Source organism: Odocoileus virginianus, chromosome 1 (assembly GCF_023699985.2).
Source record: "Odocoileus virginianus isolate 20LAN1187 ecotype Illinois chromosome 1, Ovbor_1.2, whole genome shotgun sequence".
In the NCBI taxonomy this organism is placed as follows: domain Eukaryota; kingdom Metazoa; phylum Chordata; class Mammalia; order Artiodactyla; family Cervidae; genus Odocoileus; species Odocoileus virginianus.
Genome location: NC_069674.1, coordinates 26,613,597 through 26,637,737, shown reverse-complemented (window position 1 = coordinate 26,637,737; position 24,141 = coordinate 26,613,597). Strand labels below are relative to the sequence as shown.

The following is a 24,141-nucleotide window of genomic DNA, read 5'->3' as shown; positions in this document are numbered from 1 at the left end:
GTGACTGGTGCCCGATGAGGTTAGATCACCACATTGATGCAGTGCGAGCTTGTGCCTGGAAGGTAAGAGCTCTCAATCAGAGAGCCAAACAAAATTAGTATGCACGGAAACAGTAGCTGAAATAAAGTCGAAAACCTGTAATAGAAGAGCCTGTGACAAGTTCCCCTAGAGGATTAGATAACCATGGGATCTCTTCCCTTAAAGAAATAAAAAATCTACGTGGAAAAGAGTCTTGTCTATTGTATTAAGGTTTTTCCCTACCTGGCCCCACTCTCAACCTCATGCACTGAAATAGTAAGCAGTTAATGCATGACCCAGTTTATCTCATGAGGAAGTACCTTCAGTAAAATCGTCCAATGTCATCAAAACTGTATGGAATATACACCTAGACTCAAAATTTACTTTGGCTCCTTAACAAGGTTCTGAAACACAGTGAAATTTAATGTGGGTAGGTGGAAGGAGAAAGCTGGTAGACGAAAGAAGAGGGCAGTGAGTTTGTCAGAGAAACCCCTAGAAAAGACTTTGAAGGAGAGTAAAGGTTGTTAGCTCTAATTCATAGGGACCTGGGAATCCACAGAGCTCTAAAGACTGGCTTGGTGTAGTATTTAATAGAGAGGAAAATGCCACAATAAGAGGCAGGAAGGACAGACTACAGGAGGTGGTGCCAAATGCTGGAAGAAGGAAAACTACAATTGACCAGACCAGAGATGGAAAGTCCCTGAGCTAAAGCTCTATCAGGGGCCTGGGAATGAGGGGAACATGGCATGTTAGAGGCAAATTATGACAAAAGTTAACCTAAAATCATTTAAAGACTAGTTTTGATTCCTTAATTGAAAGATGAGAACATTGTCCTGGGATTGGGTGAAAATCATAGAAAGTTTGTTGTTCAGCCAGTAAGTCATGAGCAACTCTTTGCAACCCCATGAACTGCAGCACACCAGGCCTCCCTGTCCTCCAACATCTCCTGGAGTTTGCTCAAATTCATGTCCATCGAGTCAGGGATGCTATCTTACCTTCTCATCTTCTGCCATCCCCTCTCCCCTTGCCTTCTATCTTTCCCAGCATCAGGGTCTTGAAACTTTATCTTCATTATGCTCCACTCAAACCAATGAACATAGGACCCAAATTTTGTAGGGAAATGGTACACTTTCTGCAGTTGAAAGATTTCCAGCAAAAGGGAAAGACTTAGTTCACTTACTTACAATCATTATCAGTCCGTGTCTTTTTCCTCTACAGAACTCTAAACTTCTTATGGCCTTTGCATCTTTCTTGGTGCCTAGTGAAATGCCTGCCTAGAATATCTTGAATTTAATTTGATTATAAATCATAATTTTATCAGAAGCCATCTGGTCTGAGTTAAGTCATATAAAACTAGGTTGAAACAGCTTCATCACTTATTAGCTGAATGACACTGAGTAAATTAATTATCCTCTAAACTCAGCTTTCTCATCTATAAGATCCAATTACTGAAAAGATTAAAAGAGATAATATGTATAAAGTACTTACCACAGTGCCTAGCAAATTACAAGCATTTAACAAATGCTAGTTCCCACTATTTCTATCATTGAGCTCTTTATTTTTGCTTCTCACACACACAATCCATGGTATCAAGTTCCACATACATCAGTCAGCCAGAAACCCAAGTAAATCAATGAATAAGAAAAGAACACTAATCAATCTTACAATTTTTCTATTCTGACAAGATCCTGGCAACTGGGAGTGAGGGGGAAAAAATCTGCTGCAAAGATGCATCACCTCTATTATCAAAACAGAGTCAGATGATGTCACAGTCAGCAGAAGTCTTTACAAATGAAGACGATTCTACTAATAATATTAAATACATTGCTATTTCATTCAACCTTCTACAAAGACTCAAGCAAAAAAAAAAGGGAAAATACTCCCCCGAAAAACAATTGAGACATCTTGGCTTTTGAAGAAATGCAGAAAACAGAAAACATAGCTTTAGTTGTCAAAAAGCAGACAATGTTTGATCAGAACCAGAAAGAAAATTAATAAACTAATTAATAACATTCTTCTGGCCCAAAGACAACACTGTTCTTAGAATGTTTGCTTATCATTGAAAATGAAATTATTTGATAGTTTAAGAAGTTATGCATTCAGAGATGACTATCTGGGGAGAAGTGGAAGCAATCATCTTAATATATTTTGAGCAGACTCAAGAAATTATTGGAACCTTAGACCGAGACCTAGATTTGGCTGTGTTCTAGACCTAAAAAGTTATCTGTGCATGATATTTCTCAGATACATATTTAGAAAGGAATTGAATTGAACTGAAATATGCAAATGGCATTGGGCTGTGTCACTTCCAAGGAAATGTTAAAACCCAAACTATTACTATTTTGAAAATAGCACCATTTAATTTTCTTCTTTATCTGCCTCTCCCACTTTCTATATGTATTGAGGGATATTCTGGATATACCCCGCCAAAACTGGTTTAGCAATACTTAAAATTCAACAAAGAACACTCCCACCTCCAGGATATACCTTCCTCATCATTATGGATGACTAGCATATAAAAAAATATGATGCCTAGAATTGGGGTCAGTTCTTCTCTTGCAAATATTCACACATCAAACAATTCTCCTTCCTCATTTTCATAAAGACTGTTCTGACCATATTATCATAGCTAAAGGACAAAGCATATCGCTCTCAAAACTCAATTGATCTTAGTTATCTAAGTCTTACTCTACATGAAGATAATGGAAATTCTTTCTCTGTGTAAAAGGGTTAAGCTTAAAGGGAAAAAAGTGAAAGATTTTCTGGTTCATTCTAAATAGGCTTTGGAGAAAGAATCGCTAAGTGCAAAACACCTCACCTCCCGCATTTCATTGATCAAAGCATTTTGTAAAACAAGCAAATCAGAATTTTGAGAGGCATTTCAAGGCTTGTCTTTGGGAAGTTAATTCCCTTTGCTAATTTATCATTGATTTCCATTGTCTTTTTCTCTCTTATGCCATCACCACGTATAAGAGAATATAACAAGATTCTCATTTGTCTAAAACTTAGCTTGAATTGTTCACAAGGTGGATACTCGCGGGGGCTGTAAAGGGTAGGATGTGTGCATTCATTCAGATTCTACTAACACCACGGCATCTCCCCTATGTGCCAGGCTCAGGTTAAGGAGGCTGGTGCTAGCACTGCCCCGCCTCTGAACCCCACACAGCAGGTGCTTTCTGACATGTTTCAGACTCTGCAAATCCCAAGATAGATACTTTAGAACGTTCTGCTTACAAGCTGTCTATCAGAAAGCACATTAACAGAGTCCCAGGAGCCTACAGGAAAGCACTGTTCCCAGGCTGGTACTTCCTTGCTACGTGTCCTTTTTGCTTGGACATCCGCTGGGCACAGTAGACCCCTGCTCCCCCATCAGAGGAGGATCGCCCCACTCTGCTATAGCTCCTCATTCATCCATTCTGGATTTAAAGATTCCTCCAGATCCACTATAGAGGAATTTAACTTCTTAAAGTCCCCAACTATAAATAGGAAAGCTTTCTTGCTGATACCACGTACCCCTTTCCCCCTTCCCCAGTTCTTATACTCAACACCCCTTCCTCCTCCCAAATTCTACAGGCTAAAAGTAGGAATGATATAGTTCACTTATAAAATACTATCTGATCATAATTTTTGATTATACAAAAATATCTGTCCTGATCAGAGTGCTTTTCAGCCTTATAATAATAATAAGAACACTAATATCTACAAAGACTTACCATATGTTTGGTAATGGATATTGCATTTTCTCCCCTAAACAACCTTACAAGGCAGGTACCAGGGTCAGGAAAATTAAGGTTTACATAGATTAAGTGACTTGGCCAAGGTCAAATAGCAAGGGATAAGAGACAATAATCAAACCAGGTCTGTTCAGATGCCAAAGCCCAGCTTTTAACATGTTCCCATGCTGCTTCATAAGGTCAAAATGTGGGACACAAAGCAAAAATAAGATTACAGCACTAGGTATTTATTGAATACAAATCGTTTCTTTTCAAGTTTTTCAGAAAACAAACTGAAAGAAATATTTTATTCCAAGGAAAGACTGGCACTGTAGAATAGCGAAAGTAGCCTAAACTTTTTTTTTCCATTTATTTTTATTAGTTGGAGGCTAATTACTTTACAATATTGTAGTGGGTTTTGTCATACATTGACATGAATCAGCCATGGATTTACATGTGTTCCCCATCCCAATCCCCTCTCCACCTCCCTCTCTACCCAATCCCTCTGTGTCTTCCCAGTGCACCAGGCCCGATCACTTGTCTCATGCATCCAACCTGGGCTGGTGATCTGTTTCACCCAAGATAATATACATGTTTTGATGCTGTTCTCTCGAAACATCCCACCTTCTCCCACAGAGTCCAAAAGTCTGTTCTGTAAACTTTTGATTTGTACTACTGTGAGTAAAACTTACAGTAGTTTATGTTTAAATGAATGCTGGGAATGGACTAGAATAGAATGTACCTTAATTGATTTATAAATACTGTGTTTCTTAATAACTCACAGTCAGCAATTTCCAATTTTAACCAATCCCCTTCAATAAGAGCTTTCTCAAAACACTTAACATCATTTTCTTTGAATACCTGTGGTTAGAGCAAATGTTGCCCACCACGATAACCTGATCAGCTAAGCCTACAGAAAGTGTTTCACTCCTCCTGCCCACGTATTTGGTCTGCCCAGTGGTTTGACCTGTAGGTCAGATTGTTTCATCAGATTATTCCTGTGTACTCTCCCCCTACACTGAGTTTTATGCTCCGTATTCACGATGGTTATATTGTCCAGTAACTTCAATCCTATAGTCATTTCCTCATTCGTAAAAACTAAACATCTTTGACCTTGACTTATCTTCTAATATATCACTTTCTAAGCTTTGTAAACATACATATACAATTATGTCTATGTGACTAACTTGGAGAAGGCACTGGCACCCCACTCCACTACTCTTGCCTGGAAAATCCCATGGATGGAGGAGCCTGGTAGACTGCAGTCTATGGGGTCACTAAGAGTCAGACACGATTGAGTGACTTCACTTTCACTTTTCACTTTCATGCATTGGAGAAGGAAATGGCAATCCACTCCAGTGTTCTTGCCTGGAGAATCCCAGGGACGGGGGAACCTGGTGGGCTGCACCAGGACCCCCTGTCTATGGGGTCGCAGAGTTGGACACGACTGAAGTGACTTAGCAGCAGCATGTGAATAACTTATTCAACTCTTCTGCATGCAAATCAATTAACTCACTCAGAGTTTGGTTTTGGTTTTTGTGTTAAGACCAGACAGACTCCAGTTTAGAAAGATTTTTGCTTGGCCTATAGCACAATGGCAGTGAGAAAAATAACAGTCTGTATTATCAATTCACCCTATTTTGACCAGCTTCAAAGGACTATTTCATTTTTACATTCCTGATACCATTGAGTCACTGGTCTATTTTCATTTATAACATGAGCATTACTACTTTCTTAGCATAGTAATTTCTACAACTCATGCAGTTAATAAATATGATTGAATCTGAATTTTTCTGAATTTTTAAAAATAGAGATCACTATAAAGAGGAGCTGTTTGTACCAAATATAGTCCAAAAACATGAACACTACCAGATAATTTACCAGAAAGCACTTACTAAGCATTTATTTTGTTAATTAGGCATCTCTGTCCTTAGAGTTTCTATGTAGAGATATCATCTAGATCAGAGCTGCTCAATAGAAATAAGATGTGATACAATATGTAATTTAAAATTTTCTAGTAGACACAACTAAAAAGGCAAAAAGAAACAGGTGAGATTAATTTATTAAAACACTAAACTATTCATATGAATTTTATTAAACCCAATGTATGTGAAATATTGGGCTTCCCAGATGGCACTATTGGTAAATATGCCAATAAATATGCCAATGCAGGAGACATAAGATATGCAGGTTCCATCCCTGGGTGGGGAAGATCCTCTAGAGGAGGGCATGGCAACCCACTCCAGTATTCTTGCCTGGAGAATCCCATGAACAGAGGGGCCTAGCAGGTTGCAGTTCATAGGGTTGCAAAGAGTCAGACACGACTGAAGCTACTTAGCACACACATATGCAAAATATCATTTCAATATGTAATCATATAAAAACTACTGAGATATTTAATATTATTTTATATTAAGCTTTCCAAATCTGCTGCGTATATATCTGCACTTACAGTGAGTTCGGCCTAGCACCTTTCAAGCATTTGGGGCTGCATATGGACAGTGGCTATTGTATTGCACTGCACAGGTCCAGATCTGTGGTTTGCAACCTCACTGCTCACTTGTGGAGTCTCTATAAATTTTTATTCTCAGGCCACTCCCCTCCCAAGCCAATTAACTCAGAATATCTGCGAGTAAGACCCAAACATCAATATTTTTTAAAGTTCCCAGGTGGCCGCAATGAGCAACCAAAATTGACAACCACTTGTCAAAGACAATATGGAGGTTGGACATGAATGTCCTCATTCGTTCATTTAAATGTCATTGGGGGCAATGGTGAGTGACATCATGCAGCTCGTAATTTGTGTGTGTGTGAGAGAGACATTAAAACAAATATCCACAATGCTGTGATAATCACACAAATAAAAATGTAAAACAAAATATACAATAGGATAGTAAAGAGAGAAAGAGCAATGATGCCTGATGAAAACCTATTCCTCATGCATTAGCTGGTAGATTGGTAAATGTCATCAGATCAGAGTGAAGAGTATTTTTTGAAAGAGACAATAGATTTTTGAAAGGTATTTTAGTTGGTGCCATAAAAGCCTCCTTCATCAGACCCTAACTAATTCAGATTTTATAATTTCTGATAGACATTGAGGAAGAATATACTTTTGCCCTACATCTGGGGAGAAAACAAAAATGTTTGCTAAGAAAAAGATTTTAACAGATCATTTAAAATTATCAATACTTTATCTAAACAAATTAAAAAAACTGACATATTCACAAGTGAAGCTCTCTGAATCTAAATCGGTTTACTGCACTATATGGATTAAAATGCCATTAAAGTTATTGAGTTATATTTTTTAAAGAAAAGCATAGTAATTTAGACTTATTCCAAATGTATGAGTTTTTTGTGATATGAATACAAATTCTCTTGAATCTGTTCTTCTACTGTCGAATATACTTCCTAGTACGCTAAATTTTTGAGGACGTTTTCCACTATAGAGTCTACTGTGGTTGCAAAATAAAAATATGCCTCTTGTACACACCCTACATTTTAAGCTTTTTGTTTTCTTTTTCTGACTAATGCATCCCTGGGGCTTCCCTGGTGGCTCAGATGGTAAACAATCTGCCGGCAATGCAGGTTTGATCCCTGAATCAGGAAGAGCCCCTGGAGAGGTACATGGCATCCCAATCCAGTATTCTTGCCTGGAGAATTCCATGGACAGAGGAACCTGGTGGGCTATGGTCCATGGGGTTGCAAAGAGTCAGACACGACTGAAGCAGCATAGCACTGAATACATCCTTCTTCCTTTATTTGCTCAAAGATGAGCTCAGAATGTTTTTCCTTCCTGAAACCCTCACTGACTATCCTCCCCCACCCACTCCCATAACCCCTTCCTCTGTGTCTTCTGGTATGCTGTGGACAAGCTTCTCATGACACTTGCCTATATCAACAAATAAGCACAAAATTGAGTGATTCCTGTTTGAAAGATTATGAGCTGCTTGAGGGCAATTCATGTCTTTTCATCTTCCTGTCTCTAGCCACCAGCATAATGTGTGACACTTAGTAAGTAATCAAAGATATTGCTCAAGTTAGATTAAAACACAGAAAACAGTACCTTGTGAAACCAAAGCAAGAGTCAAATATATACTTCCACAAGAATAATGGAAAAGATTTATATACCGAGTAAGGAAGTACAGAGATTTCTTAAAATTGTTAGTGATTATGTCACCTTAAAAGGAAAAGGGAACAACAAAAGGTGTCAGCTTGTGCTCTGAAAATTTTCCTACAAATAATATGATGATTATCTCCCCTTGAAAAAGAGAAACATATATATCATGATTTCTACACTGAGGGTTTAGGGAGTGGACGTGTTTTGTTCTAATAGCAAAATAATTGGAGAGACTATTGTACTGGTCAGCATGACCCAGCTGGAAAACTTTTGATTTAGTAAACTTGTCTTCCTAAGTAAAACAAAGCTAATTGGACCAATAGAAACAATAATTTGCTGCTCAAGGCTCTCCCAGATCATCAGAAAAAAATAAGTCAATGAGAAAGAAAATTGCTTTCAAGAAAAAGAAACCAGTGTGACTGTCTAGGTCTGAAAAACAAGAGGACAGGGTGGAGACAGGAAGCACCCATGGTTCAGACTGGGGCTGTTGGGTTTGCATTGTCACGTGTTAATGTCACACCTAGGGCCCAACCCTACTACGTCAATCTCCCCAGAGCAGAAATAAATAAGGGCTTACACAGCCCTGCTCCATAAACATCTGCTATTGTGCTCACTCATCCTGAGACACAAAATGCCTGGACCATCTTACATTCACGGGTAAGATGAATTTCTGGTAGTTATTGTCACTGCTTCATTTTTTCACATATATTTACTTCATAAATGTACAAGAAATAACTCAGATAATTCTGCAAATTCAATGGTCTTATTCTGATCTATGCCAGAATAAGAATTCCACAAGCTAAGGTTATCTTAAATCCACTCTCCTTGGGAAAAACATACAGCAATTTTAGATACATTATATGGACCTTGCTTCTTCACTTTTGTCTCCCTTTAGACTATTCTCTCCCTTTTGCACCCAAATACAAACGTTTCCCTAAAACTGCCTGAAAGCATTGCAAAATGGTCAATTACATAAAACAGCAGCCTTCACATTTAAACACTTACAGTATTTCATATACTATTTCTGTAATCCTATTTGTCAAGTTTTAAATAGGTCCAAAATTCATATGTTGTCCTAAAAAGCTTTGAGAGAATAACCCTCTCTTCAAAGAGAAGACTACTATTAATATACAACTGGTCAAGTTTAAGCTAATAAACCATAATCAAGCAAAAATAGGTCTTGAGTAAAAATAGGTCTTGCCTTAAACCTTCATGACTTAAAAGTTTCATATTTGGTACTCATAAGAAATCCCAATTCATGTGTGTGAATATATAAATATTCATGCATAGTTAAATGTACACCTATAAATGCACAGGCTATGTATACAGATTTCAATGTGTTTTATGATTTCAGCCTATGAAATGTCTTATAGACACACACTGGTCTTGGAGAAACTACCACTTTGATATCCATTAGATGTGATATATGAGTTTTCCACTGTACCATCATGGTAATATAATGCCATGGTCTAAGATTTATCTATTAAGCAACTCAGAAGTATGTAAACACTCTAGAAATGAAAAGAAAATTGTGAGGCTATTATATCATGGTCAGTGAAGTATGTCTACGTCAGTCATAATCTAATCAATCATCCACCTCCATCAAGTTTTAGCTACATTGACATCCAAACCCACTTACCACTTTGGGGTCTTCTTTGCATCCTTGCTATAAGAATGACAAATTGCTTAAACTGGCTGACTGCTATTGCAAGGTCAAGCAAAAGCCAAGAACTGAAACCCAAACCGATGATCCTATCTATAAATTAACAAGCCTAAATTAACAAGCAGACAAGACTATACATTAAATGGTTAAACTCTGTACTCCCGGCATTATACTATTTACTCAGTCCAGGAAGCCAGAAGCTTGGAACTAAACACTTGTGCTATGTTGAAGTTTCTCCCACAGAAATTCTCACAGAATTGTAGGAGAAAATTTCCTAAAATGTTTTTCTAATTGCACAGATTGAGGAAACCATTTCATTCAATGGCTCATATCTCTTGAGCCTTGCTGCTGCTGCTAAGTCGCTTCAGTCGTGTCTGACTCTGTGTGACCCCACAGACGGCAGCCCATCAGGCTCCCTCATCCCTGGGATTCTCCAGGCAAGAACACTGGAGTGGGTTGCCATTTCCTTCTCCAATGCAGGAAAGTGAAAAGTGAAAGTGAAGTCGCTCAGTCGTGTCCGACTCTTTGCGACCCCATGGACCGCAGCCTACCAGGCTCCTCTGTCCATGGGATTTGCCAGGCAAGAATACTGGTGTGGGGTACCATTGCCTTCTCCTCTCTTGAGCCTTAGTGGATAACAATAAATGTCTCTAAATAAATTATAGGATTCATGCTAAATGTGTGTTGGTCTTGTCATGGCAGGTTGTGGAAGGTGGTCAGATGAAAGTAGCCAAAACCAGCCAACAGGATAGAGATTGTGGCCAGGGACCATTTTATATAGACAGGGACTTGGTGGTAACAGTGCTAAAAACAAACAAATAGCCAAACAAAGAGTAGGAATTTTCAGCCACTGTGAAGTTAAAAAGATCCCAGCCAGGAGAAGGACATTGGATCTCACTGTCCTCCCACCCCTTTAACTCTCCCCCAAAGCCCCTCAATAAAATGGCTTGATTCCCTCTGCATCCCCCTCCAAAACAAAAGACTTGGGAAAAGTCCATAATAATAAAGAGAAACACATGTTGAACACTTCATCTATGTGTAGACTTTGATAAGCATCTGAAACATTCTATTCTATTTTCATCAGCATTCATTCATTCAAAAAAAGAAGCAAACATACACACATGCATCACTGGATATAAAATAGATGAGCACAGTTACTCCAGATCTTAAAATTACTGAATCACTGATGGGGGCCTCAAAGCAGGCAGATACACTTAACTGGAACACTTAGCAGATGCACTTAACCAACTCACCCTCCCCCATAAGTCAACGAACAGGACTTATTTCCAAGAGGCTGGCCAAACCTTCATGGCAGGCAAGGTTCAAGGCTGGGACAGGTGGTCTGGGCTCCCCAGAGCTGAAGTTCAAACCAGACAGGAGCACAGGCAACTTCAGGACAGGGTATGTAGGACAGGAGTGGAGAGAGACACTGCAGGCAGGAAGACACAAGAGGAAACCGCTCTTGGGTAGAAATCAGGGCCCATTTTGAGATTCAAGCCCCACATCAGAGAAAAGTTAGAAACAGATACCAAGAAGGGAATATTTCAGGATTGGCAACAAGACCCTGGACCCTTCTGCCCTATTTATAAGGCACCCATGTGGGCTTCCCTGGTGCCTCAGCCAGTAAAGAATCTGCCTGCAATGCCAGAGACCAGGGAAGATGGGTTGGGAAGATTCCCCGGAGAAGGGAATGGCAACCCACTCCAGTATTCTTGCTGGGAGAATTCCATGGACAAAGGAGCCTGGTGAAATACAGTCCATGGGGGTTGCAAAGAGTTGGACACAAGTGAGCAACTAACACTTTCTGGCTTTTCAATTTGCGCTAACAAGTGTGTACAACCCTATGCAGGCAGAGACAGAGCCTGCCCATAACTGCAGCCAAACACCAGGTCTTCTAGGCTGAAGACCACTCATGCTTCTAAAATCTTCACTTTCAAGTTCCAAATGCTATGCTTTCCTCTTTTCCAATTATCACTATCTTCATTCCCATACACATCTATTAGAAAAAAGCAACAATAAGACATCTACTTAGTTCAGTCATCTGGGAAATGCTACGGATAATACAGTACTGTGGGTCAAATAATGCATTCAAAAACCAGTCAATTTAGTGGAAAAAAGAACAATCAAATTGCTTATTTTGCATCATGCAGAGCAAAAAAATTACAACTTGAATGCTGTGCTTTTCAAATAGTTGTACTGAAGTTGGGTAGACATAATCACATTCACCAGGCATCTCTGCACTTTGTCGCTTTGGTATAGTATTTTTTAAACTGTCTTTTTTTTTTCTTGGAATCAAATTTATTTATCCTTTGGGGATGCTTAATTCCTTAATGTCAATCAATTTTTTTTCACTAAAGCAAGCAAGTTCTTTGTTTTGCAGCTAAATTCTTAATCAGCTTTTGTTCAGAAACCGTTTATTTCTGTCTGCATTACAAATGCTAGATTTAACCAATCTGTCAACCCAGGATAATATAAGGAGGGATCTTGTCAGTTTGTCCTTTCCTCTCAGGAACACAGATACTGTATCCTTACTTTTTTAGAAAGAAAATAATAGGATTAGACTAAGATGGAGAATAAGAGGAGGTCAGACCCAAGAAAGATATGTGGTCCTTCTAGAACTTTCCCATGTAACATGGGGAATTGTAATCCATTTGTGCTAAATGCTTTGACTATGCTCATTATGCAAAAAACATTAAAGCCTAGTATATTTTGTTACCATAGTTCTGCCTACTGGGAACTATAATTAAAGCACATTTAAGCAAATGCAATTTTATTTGTTATTAAGCAACTAAAAGCTTAGTCAACCTCGCAAATATGACATTATTTTAGGATTACAATATAAGCCATCTAGCTAGCCAATAAACTTTATTAGGTCCTATCTTTATTAGCAATGCCTCCTATTCCTGTTGTAGGAGACCCCTATGCTATGTAACAGTGGTTCTCAAGCTTTAGGAAGCCTCAGCATAACATGCAGGACTTGTTAAAATATCTGAACCTTGCTTTCAGGGTTTCCTTACATCTGGGTTAGGGCCCTAAAATTTGCACTTCTAATATATCCCTAGGAGACACCGATGCCTCTAGTCTGCAGATCACACGTTAATGCTATATAAGGTACTGGTTAGAACTTTGGAGTCAATCCACCTGGGTTCATATTCTGCTTTTCTAGTATTTATACATCCTTGGGCAAGTGACCTCATCTCTCTAAGTCTCAGTTTCTTAATTCATTTAGTGGGGACAATAATATTTATCCACTGGTTAAGATCCTGTAAGCCACCAGGTATGGCAAAAAAAAAAAAAAAAATCAAACCAAACCTAATTTTGTATAAATTTATGGTGATTACAATTTCCCTTCACTCTAGGAATTTTGTATGAAGGCAGGAGTAACATATAACTTCCCTCACTTTAACACTAATGCCCTCACCCACAGGAAGTGCATCCATTCTGTAACACAACATAGAACAGGGCAATATCTTCTGACATTTTTATTTGGCAGCTCAAGATATCTAATAACTTCAGTCAATGGTCTCTGGTAATCTCCATGCACATGGGTTAATGATAACAAGAAAATCAAATAACGTTCATTTTAGTTTCTAAAAATTCTTGTAAATCTTTAATGAAATGTTGGAATAAAATCATAGCTGTATTTGCAATTCTCCAACTATGAAAATTTCATTTTAACTGTTTCTTATCTTTTGACTACCCAGTTTCTCCTTTAGTGATGAAACTGATAACAAATACTCAAACCAAGTAGGAAAAAAAAAGATATAAGGAAGGTAGTATCAGGAACATTTTTTGAGGGTCCAAATAGTGACAAACTGTAGCAATAATAATTAAAACTTCAAAATACACCAGTATAGATGACTATCTCATTTTCTCACTGTATTAGGAACACACACACACAAACACAAACTACCAGTGAAATCTATACTTCCAAAGAAATTCTTTGTACCTTGGAAACCTCTTTTGGTCCTGGCTCATATTAAATTCCTTTCTATAGTTATATATTAAAGGTTTACCATAATAATGATTTTTTTAATTGTGGTATTTAAAATTTTTCATGTTTCTAATTACAGCATAAGAAATACAAGATATCATGAAATTTAACAAAAATGTCTACATAATTTAAATGACTACATGTGTAGAATATAATTTAATATAAAACTCAGTCACCTGAATAATGATATCTTAGACACAGTCACACTGGTCATAGAGAATATCTGTCAGCTTAGGTGAAGAGGAAGTAGCAATATCTTACAGAAAATTCATTTCTGTTTATCACTCTAATGACAGAAAGTGAAGACAAACTATAAAGAGCCTCTTGATGAGGGAAAGGGTAAAGTGAAAAAAATTGGCTTGAAACTCAACGTTCAAAAAAAAACTAAGATCATGGCATCCAGTCCCTTCACTTTATGGCAAATAGAAGGGGAAAAAGTGGAAACAGTAACAGATTTTATTTTCTTGGGTTCCAAAATCACTGCAGACAGTGACTGCTGCCATGAAATTAAAAGACACTTGCTTCTTGGAAGGAAAGCTATTACAAACCTAGACAGCATATTACAAAGCCAAGACATCATTTTACCAACAGAGGTCCATCTAGTCAGAGCTATGGTTTGTCCAATAGCCATATACAAATGTGAGAGTTGGACCATAAAGAAGGCTGCGCACCAAAGAATTGGTGATTTTGAACTGTGGTGCTGGAGAAGACTCTTGAGAATCCCTTGGACTGCAAGGAGCTCAAACCAATCAATGTTAAAGGAAATCAACCCTGAATATTCATTGGAAGGATTGATGCTGAAGCTTAAGCTCCAACACTTTGGCCACCTGATGTGAAGAAATGACTCACTGAAAAAGACCCTGATGTTGGGAAAGATTGAAGGCAAGAGAAGAGGGCAGGAGAGGATGAGATGGTTAGACAGAATCACCAACTCAATGGACATGAATTGGAGCAAATTCCAGGAGATAGTGAAGGACAGGGGAGCCTGGCATGCTGCAGTCCATAGGGTTGCAAAGAGTTGGACACAACTTAGCAACTGAATAACAACAAATAGAGGGCAGTATTTGTTCAGTTGATTCTGTCTCTAATAGTTTAGTTGCACAATGAATGCAACTTCACTCTTATTTTCCACAGACAAAGACAAAGACTGGTCTTGTAATTCTTCAATTCCGTCCATCACTCTAATATCCAACTCACTCATTTGTATACACCTTCCACAAGGGTTTATCTTCATTAAAGAATTCCTTGTGCATTTTTATCTATTTTGATCAAAATATGTATAAACTTCTTACAGTTTCATGATATCAATGTATATGACGATTCTAACTATTTTCAGTTCTTTGAAAGACAAGAAAAACCTCAAGAAATAAGCATCATCAGAGTTTTGAAGATTCTGATTTGTTTTAACAAAAACATCAATTATTTCAAGTCCTTTGCTGATTAGGAAGTAGTGGATCTCCCTCGATGGTCAAAGCATTTTGATCTTATGATTTGTACTCCCATACAATGCCTTGTTATTTCAAATAATTATCTGAATGTTTGACTTTTTCCAATGTCCTTCTCTCAGTCTTGTGTGTCTGTTAGGGAATCTAAAGGTTTGCTTGCCTAAGAAGAAATATGCTAAAAAGAGAATGAGACAACAACTTCAGAAGGAAAGGATAACAGGCAAATGCCCTTCCCTTCTTAGGTATAATTCTTCAGATTATAGAAAATGTAAAGACCTAACATACATCACCTTCAGTGAAACCTTCAGAAGATCTTTTAACTTATCTTTGTGGACAAAATGCAGTAAGTAGAAGCTGAGTGCATGAATATTAAGACAGATTAGTCACAGTTTCAACAATAATACCCAGAGGGTGCTAACATGGTTCTGGGTTTCCAACATCATAGAAGGATTCTTCCGTAGGTTCCATTTGTTTCAACATTTCACGTTCTCATCAATGAGAATGACACCATAAAGAGGACACCATAGACTCTATAGACAGGCCAGTGTTGGATGATTGAGAGGGATCAAAAAAGAAGCTGATATGTTAGAAACAAGGGCTGAATAAGATGAAAAGTAATAAAAATAAATGTAAAACGAGGTGATTAAATCCAAAGGACAATTGTTTTGTACAGACTGGACAGTAGCCATAACTTAGTAACAATCCATGCAACCAAGGCTTCATGATATTCGTCTATATTGTTGTTCAGTTGCTCAGTCGTGCCTGACTCTTTGTGACCCCATGGCCTTTAGAAAGGTTAATATGCATCAACAGTAAACTGAAAGTTTGTTAAATGAATGAATGAAGGTAGTATAGACTAATAGGAGGGATGAAGAAAAAAGGGAAGGAGAGGGAGGGAGAAAAATGAGGACAAAACGAGGGGAGAGGAGACAGTCTATACGAAAAGGAGAAAAACTCCATAGACCACCCTAGACATGCTGCAGTATAAGTGTGTATGGACCGACTGAATACCCTCAGCAGTGATCTGTCGAATCATTGCCATTCAAGGAACTCTTGAAGGAATCATGCATCTTTAGCCTTGGATATCTGATAATCATGTTCAAATACCCTAAGAACTTCAGTGGGAAAAAGAACTGGATGTGGTGTTGTCTCAACAAGTAAGACAAATGAATGGCAGGCACAAAACAGCAGAATTAGATTCTGTAAGCATATCTTAGTGTCAAAGTTCTCCAAGGATGGAGCTCCTGGCCACTCTCTCTAGAAGGTGCTGGATCTCTGACTGGAAGATCTCTGGCAAGGTTTTTGAAAAATTAATTCAAGCATCAGATAGGTGGTAAGATTAGATAATTTTTTAAAATCCCTCTTAACCCCAAGATTCCAATATTCAAACACCTTATTGTGGGGCAAAATAGTTCTTGCAAAAGATTTTTTCTAATAAAAACAACGGAAACAAATGGCTACCCTGGGAAGTGGAACCAAACCTAGAGAATCGTCTATTTTCTTGTGTGTTTGCTCTTTAGAGAGTTAATCTCTTTCCACAGGAATGTATTTATATCTCTTTGTCCTCTTCTATACTGACTGACTCTGGTAATGTGCACATAGCGTGCTTTATCTTGCTAAATATAATAGTCCATCCAGCATTCTCCCTTTGTGAGAAATCCCTCTTTACTTCCATAAGTTGTATGAATGGATATGAAGCATACTTTCCTTTCTTCAATAGAGACTATTCCCAAAAGTAGCCTGAAACATGCCGGACATCTGTTCCTACACACAGTTCAATACATGATACTGATATGTATTATCACTGGGTGAATTCTGAATACAAGGCCAATTTAACACACTCCTGAACAACTCCTTCCTCCTCCCCTGGCCCAGTCACAGAAATCTCAAGGAAATCAGAATAATTCTAATATTTTCCCAAATGAGCTATAACTAGTAGCTTTAGTAGGTGAATCTACTAAAATGAAAACCACAGTAGAGCATTCTAAATATAAATATAAATAAGTATAATGACAAATGTTTCTCTAATAAATATTTTTAAATATATAAGTACTTTACTCTCTGTTGTATTTTAATACTCAAAGAGATTGCTTTTCCTTACTGTGAATTGTTCTTAGAGTTGGGCAGAGTTTATTGCCTGCTAAAGATCAGAGGGTGCGACTGTATATTCATTTTTTCATTCAACATATACTTAACTATGTCTTTTCTAGCTGCTGGGTATATCACCATGAAGAAAACAGATATGGTACCTATTCTCATGGAGCTTACTTTCTGGTGGAAAGATCAACCATAACAGGTAAACAGTTAATGGAAAAGATTATTTAAGTTATGAATTTTTTTTAGCTATGCAGCATGTGGGATCTTAGTTTCCTGACCAGAGAACCTCCTGCAATAGAAGTGTGGAGTCTTAACCACTAGATAGTCAGGGAAGTCCCTAAGTTATTAATTTTAATGCTAGAGTATCTTCCTTTCAAACTCACGGAAACAAGGTATTTTTGTTTCATTCAAGTGAGCCCAACACTACAGCCATCAGTTCATTTTCCCCTAATGGTCTTCAGATGGAAAACACTGATGCTTTTAGGTTTTCCTTAAATCTACTGGGTTTTTTTTTTTTTTTTAGTCTTTTTTTCTTTAGAATTTCTACTCACAATTTTTTTTTTTTAATCTTAACACTTCCGATTCCAAGTTTTGTTAAACTTTCTCCTTTCTTGAGGAAAAAGAGCTTGTATGTTCTCAGTATGAATCAAGACTTTTTTCATTAAATAAAGATACCATTACAAAAATATTCCAAACTAATTATCTTAAATTATCAAAATGATCATTCTCCACAGTACTGTTTACTATTTTACTATTTTTTCTGCCTTTTTCTTATTTAACTGTCTACCCACAGCTTGAAAAAAAGCATCTCACCTGTATGCTTTATTCCATCATCAAGTGTTCTCCATGCTTTGCAGTTCCAATGATCACATTTTTAGATGTGGCTACTCTTCACTCCTTCTATTTGACATTCCCTCTTGGAAAACCTCCACCCCCAGCTTCTTCACCTTGTTATTAGATCACCTTAATTTCACATCATTATTATCTTGAACTAATATCTTTATTCTGTTCCCAGGGGGCCATACAGTCTAATCTGTCACTACTTATACCTGAATGACCAAAACAACTTCCCCCAAAGGTTTAATATCTCAATTTCTCTTCCTTGCAATTGATCGTGTACACTAAGTCATAGTTAATCTTAAAACAGTCTGCCATTGCCCCTCTCTGTCTTATGTGCCCTGGGAGCAGCTCTTGCCACTGTCCCCACCCCCAGGAAATATATGCCTGCCCCAAGTTCATCTTCTTTGCACTCACTGGTCAGGATTACCTCTCAGCTGCTGAGCCAACCACTCTCTGTGATGGTACTAAGAGATGAGGGCTGCAGCTTGGCAGTCACATGTCCACCGACCTTACTTATCCCTAGCAGCAGCTTCCAAAATAGCACCATTTCAAGGGACATTGACAAAGCAGCCAAGTTCATTTGGGTTGGAACTGCCACAGTTGGAGGGGCTTGGCTCTGGGGTAGGGATTAAGACTATGTTTGGGAGCCTCAGCACTGGTTATGCCGAGAATCCTTCTCTGAAGCTACAGCTCTTCTCTGAAGCCATTCCGGGCTTTGCCCTCTTGGAGACTATGGGGGTCTTTTGCCTGAGGATGGCCTTTCTCATCCTCTTTGCCGTGTGAAGGCGCTGTCTCCATCTTCCAGGGTTCTTTCTTCCACATCTTGTCTGCTCTGTATATTTATTTCCCTATACCTTTCCAAGCAGCCTGGGAAAAAATGGTCAACTCAAGGTTTGACAGAGGGAAGACAAATAGTAAATACTGTATGAATAAGAAAAATTATAACCTGTCATTACCCTAGCTACGAATGCACCTTGGCTCCCTAATACCTACAGAATCAAGTTTCTTTTTCATGAACTTAGTGCTTGGAGAAGATAATGCTGAAACTGAATAATTCCATTATTAAAGTGACCTTTTCATTTAAGAGGATTATAAATAACCTGTTTGGTCCCTGAAAACGATTTTGGATTTTTCAGGCTAATGTGCCATTGGCTCTTATGATTTAGGTAACTGCATATGTCTCCTCACATTACCTAGCTAAAACTTTCCTAATTATCTTCCTCCCATGTTTCTACCAAATTCTTTCTACACAGCAAACACACGCACGTGCGCGCACGCGTGCACACACACACACATACACACACACAAAGGAAGGAAGAAAAAAAAAATTTTTAGAAATAATTTACCAAGTTCACTGACATAAATGGGAGTTTTAAGAAACACAACAAACTATTTCAGCATTATTTTGGCCAAAATATATATAGCTTTCCCATTTCCTTTACACCCACATGAAATCTACACTACGTCTTTTTCCATAGGATCCAAAGCTCAGTAGCTTGAATTAATTACAGAATGACATTCTACAGGCAACTTTTGGTTCAACACCTGCAAAATAAAATCAACTCAGCCTTTGAAGAGAGGATCTACTAGTGATTGATTAATAAATTCACCACTGCACAGGAGGATAAAAAATAAAAAGAACAAACTGATTACCTTGTTGTAATTTCAAACTAAATATTTATCTTCTATGTATTTTACTTGTCCAAAGAACAAGACTGCAATTTGAGTTTATTAGTAACTGAAGCAGAACTAATGAAAGATTCCTTATGAGGATGTTCTAGCTACCTTTTCAAAAATATCTATTTCTTCTTTCATGAAGATTAGACGTATAAAAGAAAATTCAAGTTTCTTTTATTAGTATCATAACTAGCTCTAGCAAGTAAGGGAAAGGAAGTTTCTCTTATCTTTCTGCCATATTTTACTGCAGTTAAATTAATCCTTGTAGTTGTATTATGTCTTTAATACAAGTTAACTGATGCTTAAACTAACTAAAGTCCAACATTTTTCCCTTTTTTATAATAATTAGTTTCTATTATCATAAATGTACTAGACTCTGAGAAACTCTGTAGACTTTTATATTTGCTACTTTTGCATTTTTCAAGATTCCCTAAAAACTATTCAAAATTATTAATACACATACATGTATATATATTCTACATTAATATGATAAGCAATCTGACTAGATGAGATCATAGTCAATCAATGCTTAACCCACTTTTCAATACCACTGTATAGGAGCTTCAGCATATCAGAATTAATTTCATTGACTTGGAGAGTACAGAAGACATAAGTTATATTCCAGGTCCCTGGCAAATAAGTGTGTTTAAATACTTCTGTATCTGTATGACAATATTTACTTAACAAACACATATAGTACTTCTATGTTCAAAGACTTTTATGAATGTAAATTCATACACCTTCTAAAAACCTTGTGAGCTAGGTAGTATCATGATCCCCATTTATAAACAGAGAACCCGCAGCATAAATAGGTTAAGGGTCTTGCCCAAGTCCACAGAGCTAATACAAGGAAAATCCATAATGCAAACCTAGCAATCTGGCTCCAGCAATCTGAGCTCTTAAATGCTCTGCTAGGCTGCCTCTCCATCTTCAAAATTATTTGCATATTTAGAATATAATTTCAATACTAAGAATATTAAAGCTTTTAATTTTGTGAAAAAATAACAGTTTTCCTTTCATATCTGAAATCATTTTGTGGCTGCTCCTACACAGACACCCAAGGTCTCCCTGACCCCCCACCACCCTGGCTCAGGCGCTCTCTTGCTTTGCACCATCCAGCTCTGTGCCTTCTCCTATAGCAGCATCTATCACAATTTCTGCATATTAAATACTACGTTCTTTCAGAGCAAGGAATATGCCTTTTCATAGTTGCATCTCAAACACGTACCTGTGCAGATAAAGCGTTGTTACAAATCATCCAGTGGCCAGAGTTAAATGACTTTTTTGTCAAGTTCTGACACTTGTAATAGCAGATTAGGACTTTCCAGGTGGCTCAATAGTAAAGAATCTGCCTGCCAATGCAGGAGAGGCAGGTTCAATCCCTGGATCTGGAAGATGCCCTGGAGAAGGAAATGGCACCCCACTCCAGTATTCTTGCCTGGGAAATCCTATGGACAGAGGAGCCTCGCAGGCTACCATCCATGGGGTCACAAAAGAGCTGGACACGATCTAGAGACTCAACAACAACAACAAATAGATTTCTTCTCTTTACCCATGGGAGTAGGCACACTCCAGTTTAAAAATCAGCCAGTATGTGGACATGGGCTGGGCATTTGAAGGAAATGATACTGCAGAAAAACAGGTAAATGGATGGTCCACTTTCTTCTTGGCATAGGCTATCAAAATTTGACAGTCTTTGAACTTATCAACACTAGAGTTTCTCATCTGAAGAAGTGGCATCTCAGTTGCACTGAGCATTTGAAGTTAAAAGCCAAGGAATGTATACGAAGCTCCTCTGACAAAACACTACCATCCAAACCTCACAGCAAGCAAACAATTGCCAGCTAGCACATTGCTCTGCACAAAAAATTACGTTATGTCATTTTATGCAAAGGACATCAAAACAACTTGTCAGTTTAACAGAGGATTTAGATACATCAGGAGAAGGCTTTCATGTATCACTTTAAGCATTTCCAGGAAAATTGCCATAGAAGCTCTTAAGGCACAATAATTTGAACTTAACTAGACTTAACCAACACAAACTATAACTTTTCTAAAGTGTCTATTTATAAGTGTAAGGATCTGTTAGAAGAGCTCTACTCACTCTTAAAAAAGAAAGTTCTCCAGAGACAGGGTGATTTATTTACTTTCACCCAGCAACATTCACTCATCAAACTGTTAATTGTGTGACCTTAGTGCTAGGCACTCTACTGAGTACTTATAGGAATCATTTTTCTGCTGATAAAGCCATATTTTAAAATCGGGTTAATAATTTCCAGATATTTTGTCAAATTTAACAATAGTAGACAGTAAGTTTTCATAAACATGGGAATAAAGCAGAATTTCAATTGACACAATTCTACATTTTTTGCTGAATGCCAGAAACATATGTAGGTATGTATCAGCTTATACAGGTAGTTTGAGTATTCTGATTAACTATCCATTTGGCATTTTTGCCTAATTTGATCAGTCAGTTTCACTGAAATAGTCAAACTGGCTTTAGCATGTAGACAGGGATGGCTGCAGGTCCATAACATGAGAGCTGATGGACATCAGAAGACCAACTTCCCTGACCATAAGCTCCTGAGCATAAGAACCATAACTTATATGGTTCGGGGGCTGGATGCATTTCCCAGTACAGGCCAGGCATCAGTATATTAGTGCTTGAATAAGTGACCCCGCATAACCTCTTTCAAACCTATAAAACTATTTTCCATTTATAAAAATCTCCAGAGATACCAGACATGAAGATGGCCCCTTGGCCATTACCCTTATAATATTAACCCTTCCTAAATGCAGAGATCATACTGAGGCTCTTAAAGCAAAATGATTTGAAACTAACTAGATTCATGAACCAAGGCAAAGTATAACTTTACTAACAGCTATTCACTTCAGTGAGATTTCCTTAATGCTCTTAACTTTTCATCCCTGATACTGTTTTATTTTGGGTTTTGGTTTTTTACCTTTCGGTTATCTTTTGGGGGTACTCTAATTATTGTTAGAAGCTAGGAAAATTACAAATCATAACTCTGCTTCTTGGTAACTAGCTTAAATTCTTTTAACAATACATGATTATTCAAGCTTATCTCTTTTTCAAAATATTGATAATATAATAATATGAAATGTGCGCCCTCCACCGTACTGTTGGTACCCTTTCTACTATAATGCATGTCTGCATGATCTCTTAACTAAACTCTAAGCTCCAGCAGGGTCCAGGTTCCCATCCCTTTTTCTTGCCATCTCTGACAGGTTACACCTGACAGTACTCCAGAAACAAGTTGGAGAAAGATAACAGAGTACTGCAAAACTGAGCGCCAGGAGCTAGCAAAGAAAAGTGCCCCAACACTCTCTGATGGAAAACTGAATTACAGATTCTACAAGAAGTGAAATATTCTCTCTTACTCTCCCTCTTTCAATCATGACTTCTAAAACTCATGCATCATCATAATCAAATTCCACTAGTGCTAACCTGACAGTGTCAACATTTTGATGTATTTATCGGGCAGACCAAAGAGCTATTCTTGGGCCCTAGCCACCTTCTTCTGTGGTTAGGAATGCTAACAATTACTTTTCCTGCTTCTCTTTTGTAAGCCAAGGATTCTCATGTGGCACAGTTCTAGCTGGCACTATTACTTGCTTGGTCTTCCTGTCCTGAACATATGATGTCTGAACCTGCATTGTGCAGATTACAACCATAAAGGAAAAAAAATAAATAAAATGTGAAAATGAAAGGCCAGCTTGTTGGGAACAATAAAAGCAAAGATAACATAGCATTATTGAACTATGCAAGCAAACCAATGTAAGCAATCTGCTTCTTTCAGGAAACTTGATGTGAGGAAAAGATTTTTATTTGTGTAAGCCACTGTTAAGGGTCAAATGCCTTCCAACTGAGTCATCGATTAAGACAGTTATGGTTTAAATCCCAATTCTGCCTTTTACCAACTATCTGACTTTGGGCAAATTACTGAACATCTCTAAGCTAAGTTTCTCATCTGCATAATGGACACAAGTATAACTGCCGTTAGAGGATTGTTGTTAATTGTGAGAAATATGAAATAACCCATGTAATTAGCAGAACTTTAATATTACTCTCAAACATTAAAGATATATATATATATATAAATACTAAAATATAAACACATACAAATATTTTTAAAGTAAATGCTGTGTCTTTTCTCCTCCCAAAAAATTGCATATAAAAATTAAACATTTAGGGTGGCAGAGAATTCAACTTTTTGTAAAATAATTCTCAGTCTATATCTCTTTTAGGTCAAGACATCTAGAATTGGCATTAAAATGTATAAATACACTTTTGTGTGATTGCATTAGGTGGTACTACAATTACTATAATTAAAATTTTTTATTCTAGTTATTTTCATAGAAAAACAAACCACTTCCTCAAGCATAAGGATGAGACTGGAATGGCTTACAGTAACTCTCAACTTTCTTTTACCATCTCACCCAGAAACCAAGTTATTGTGAATCTTTACCATTTCGTTGATAAGGATACTTTCATAATATTCAACCATTTCTTTTGGATCACTAAAGAAAACAGCAGGCCTCTGGGTTTTGTTTCT

The 24,141-nt window shown here is 37.6% G+C and overlaps 2 protein-coding genes across 5 annotated transcripts in view; one reads left to right on the top strand and one right to left on the bottom strand.

The window, feature by feature from the left end:
• The window catches only part of GRM8 (glutamate metabotropic receptor 8), an 846,721-nt gene that overhangs the window by 549,938 nt on the left and 272,642 nt on the right, over positions 1-24,141 (bottom strand). The gene's annotated exons all lie outside the window — the stretch shown is intronic.
• Positions 18,359-18,670, top strand: LOC110138497 (uncharacterized). Its single transcript, XM_070468983.1, has one exon. It carries the CDS (start codon positions 18,359-18,361, stop codon positions 18,668-18,670), a length of 312 nt encoding a protein of 103 aa, XP_070325084.1.

What these genes read in the sequence shown, in the direction of transcription:
- LOC110138497 (XM_070468983.1), top strand. Translation starts at nt 18,359, where the DNA reads ATGAGGGCTGCAGCTTGGCAGTCACATGTCCACCGACCTTACTTATCC.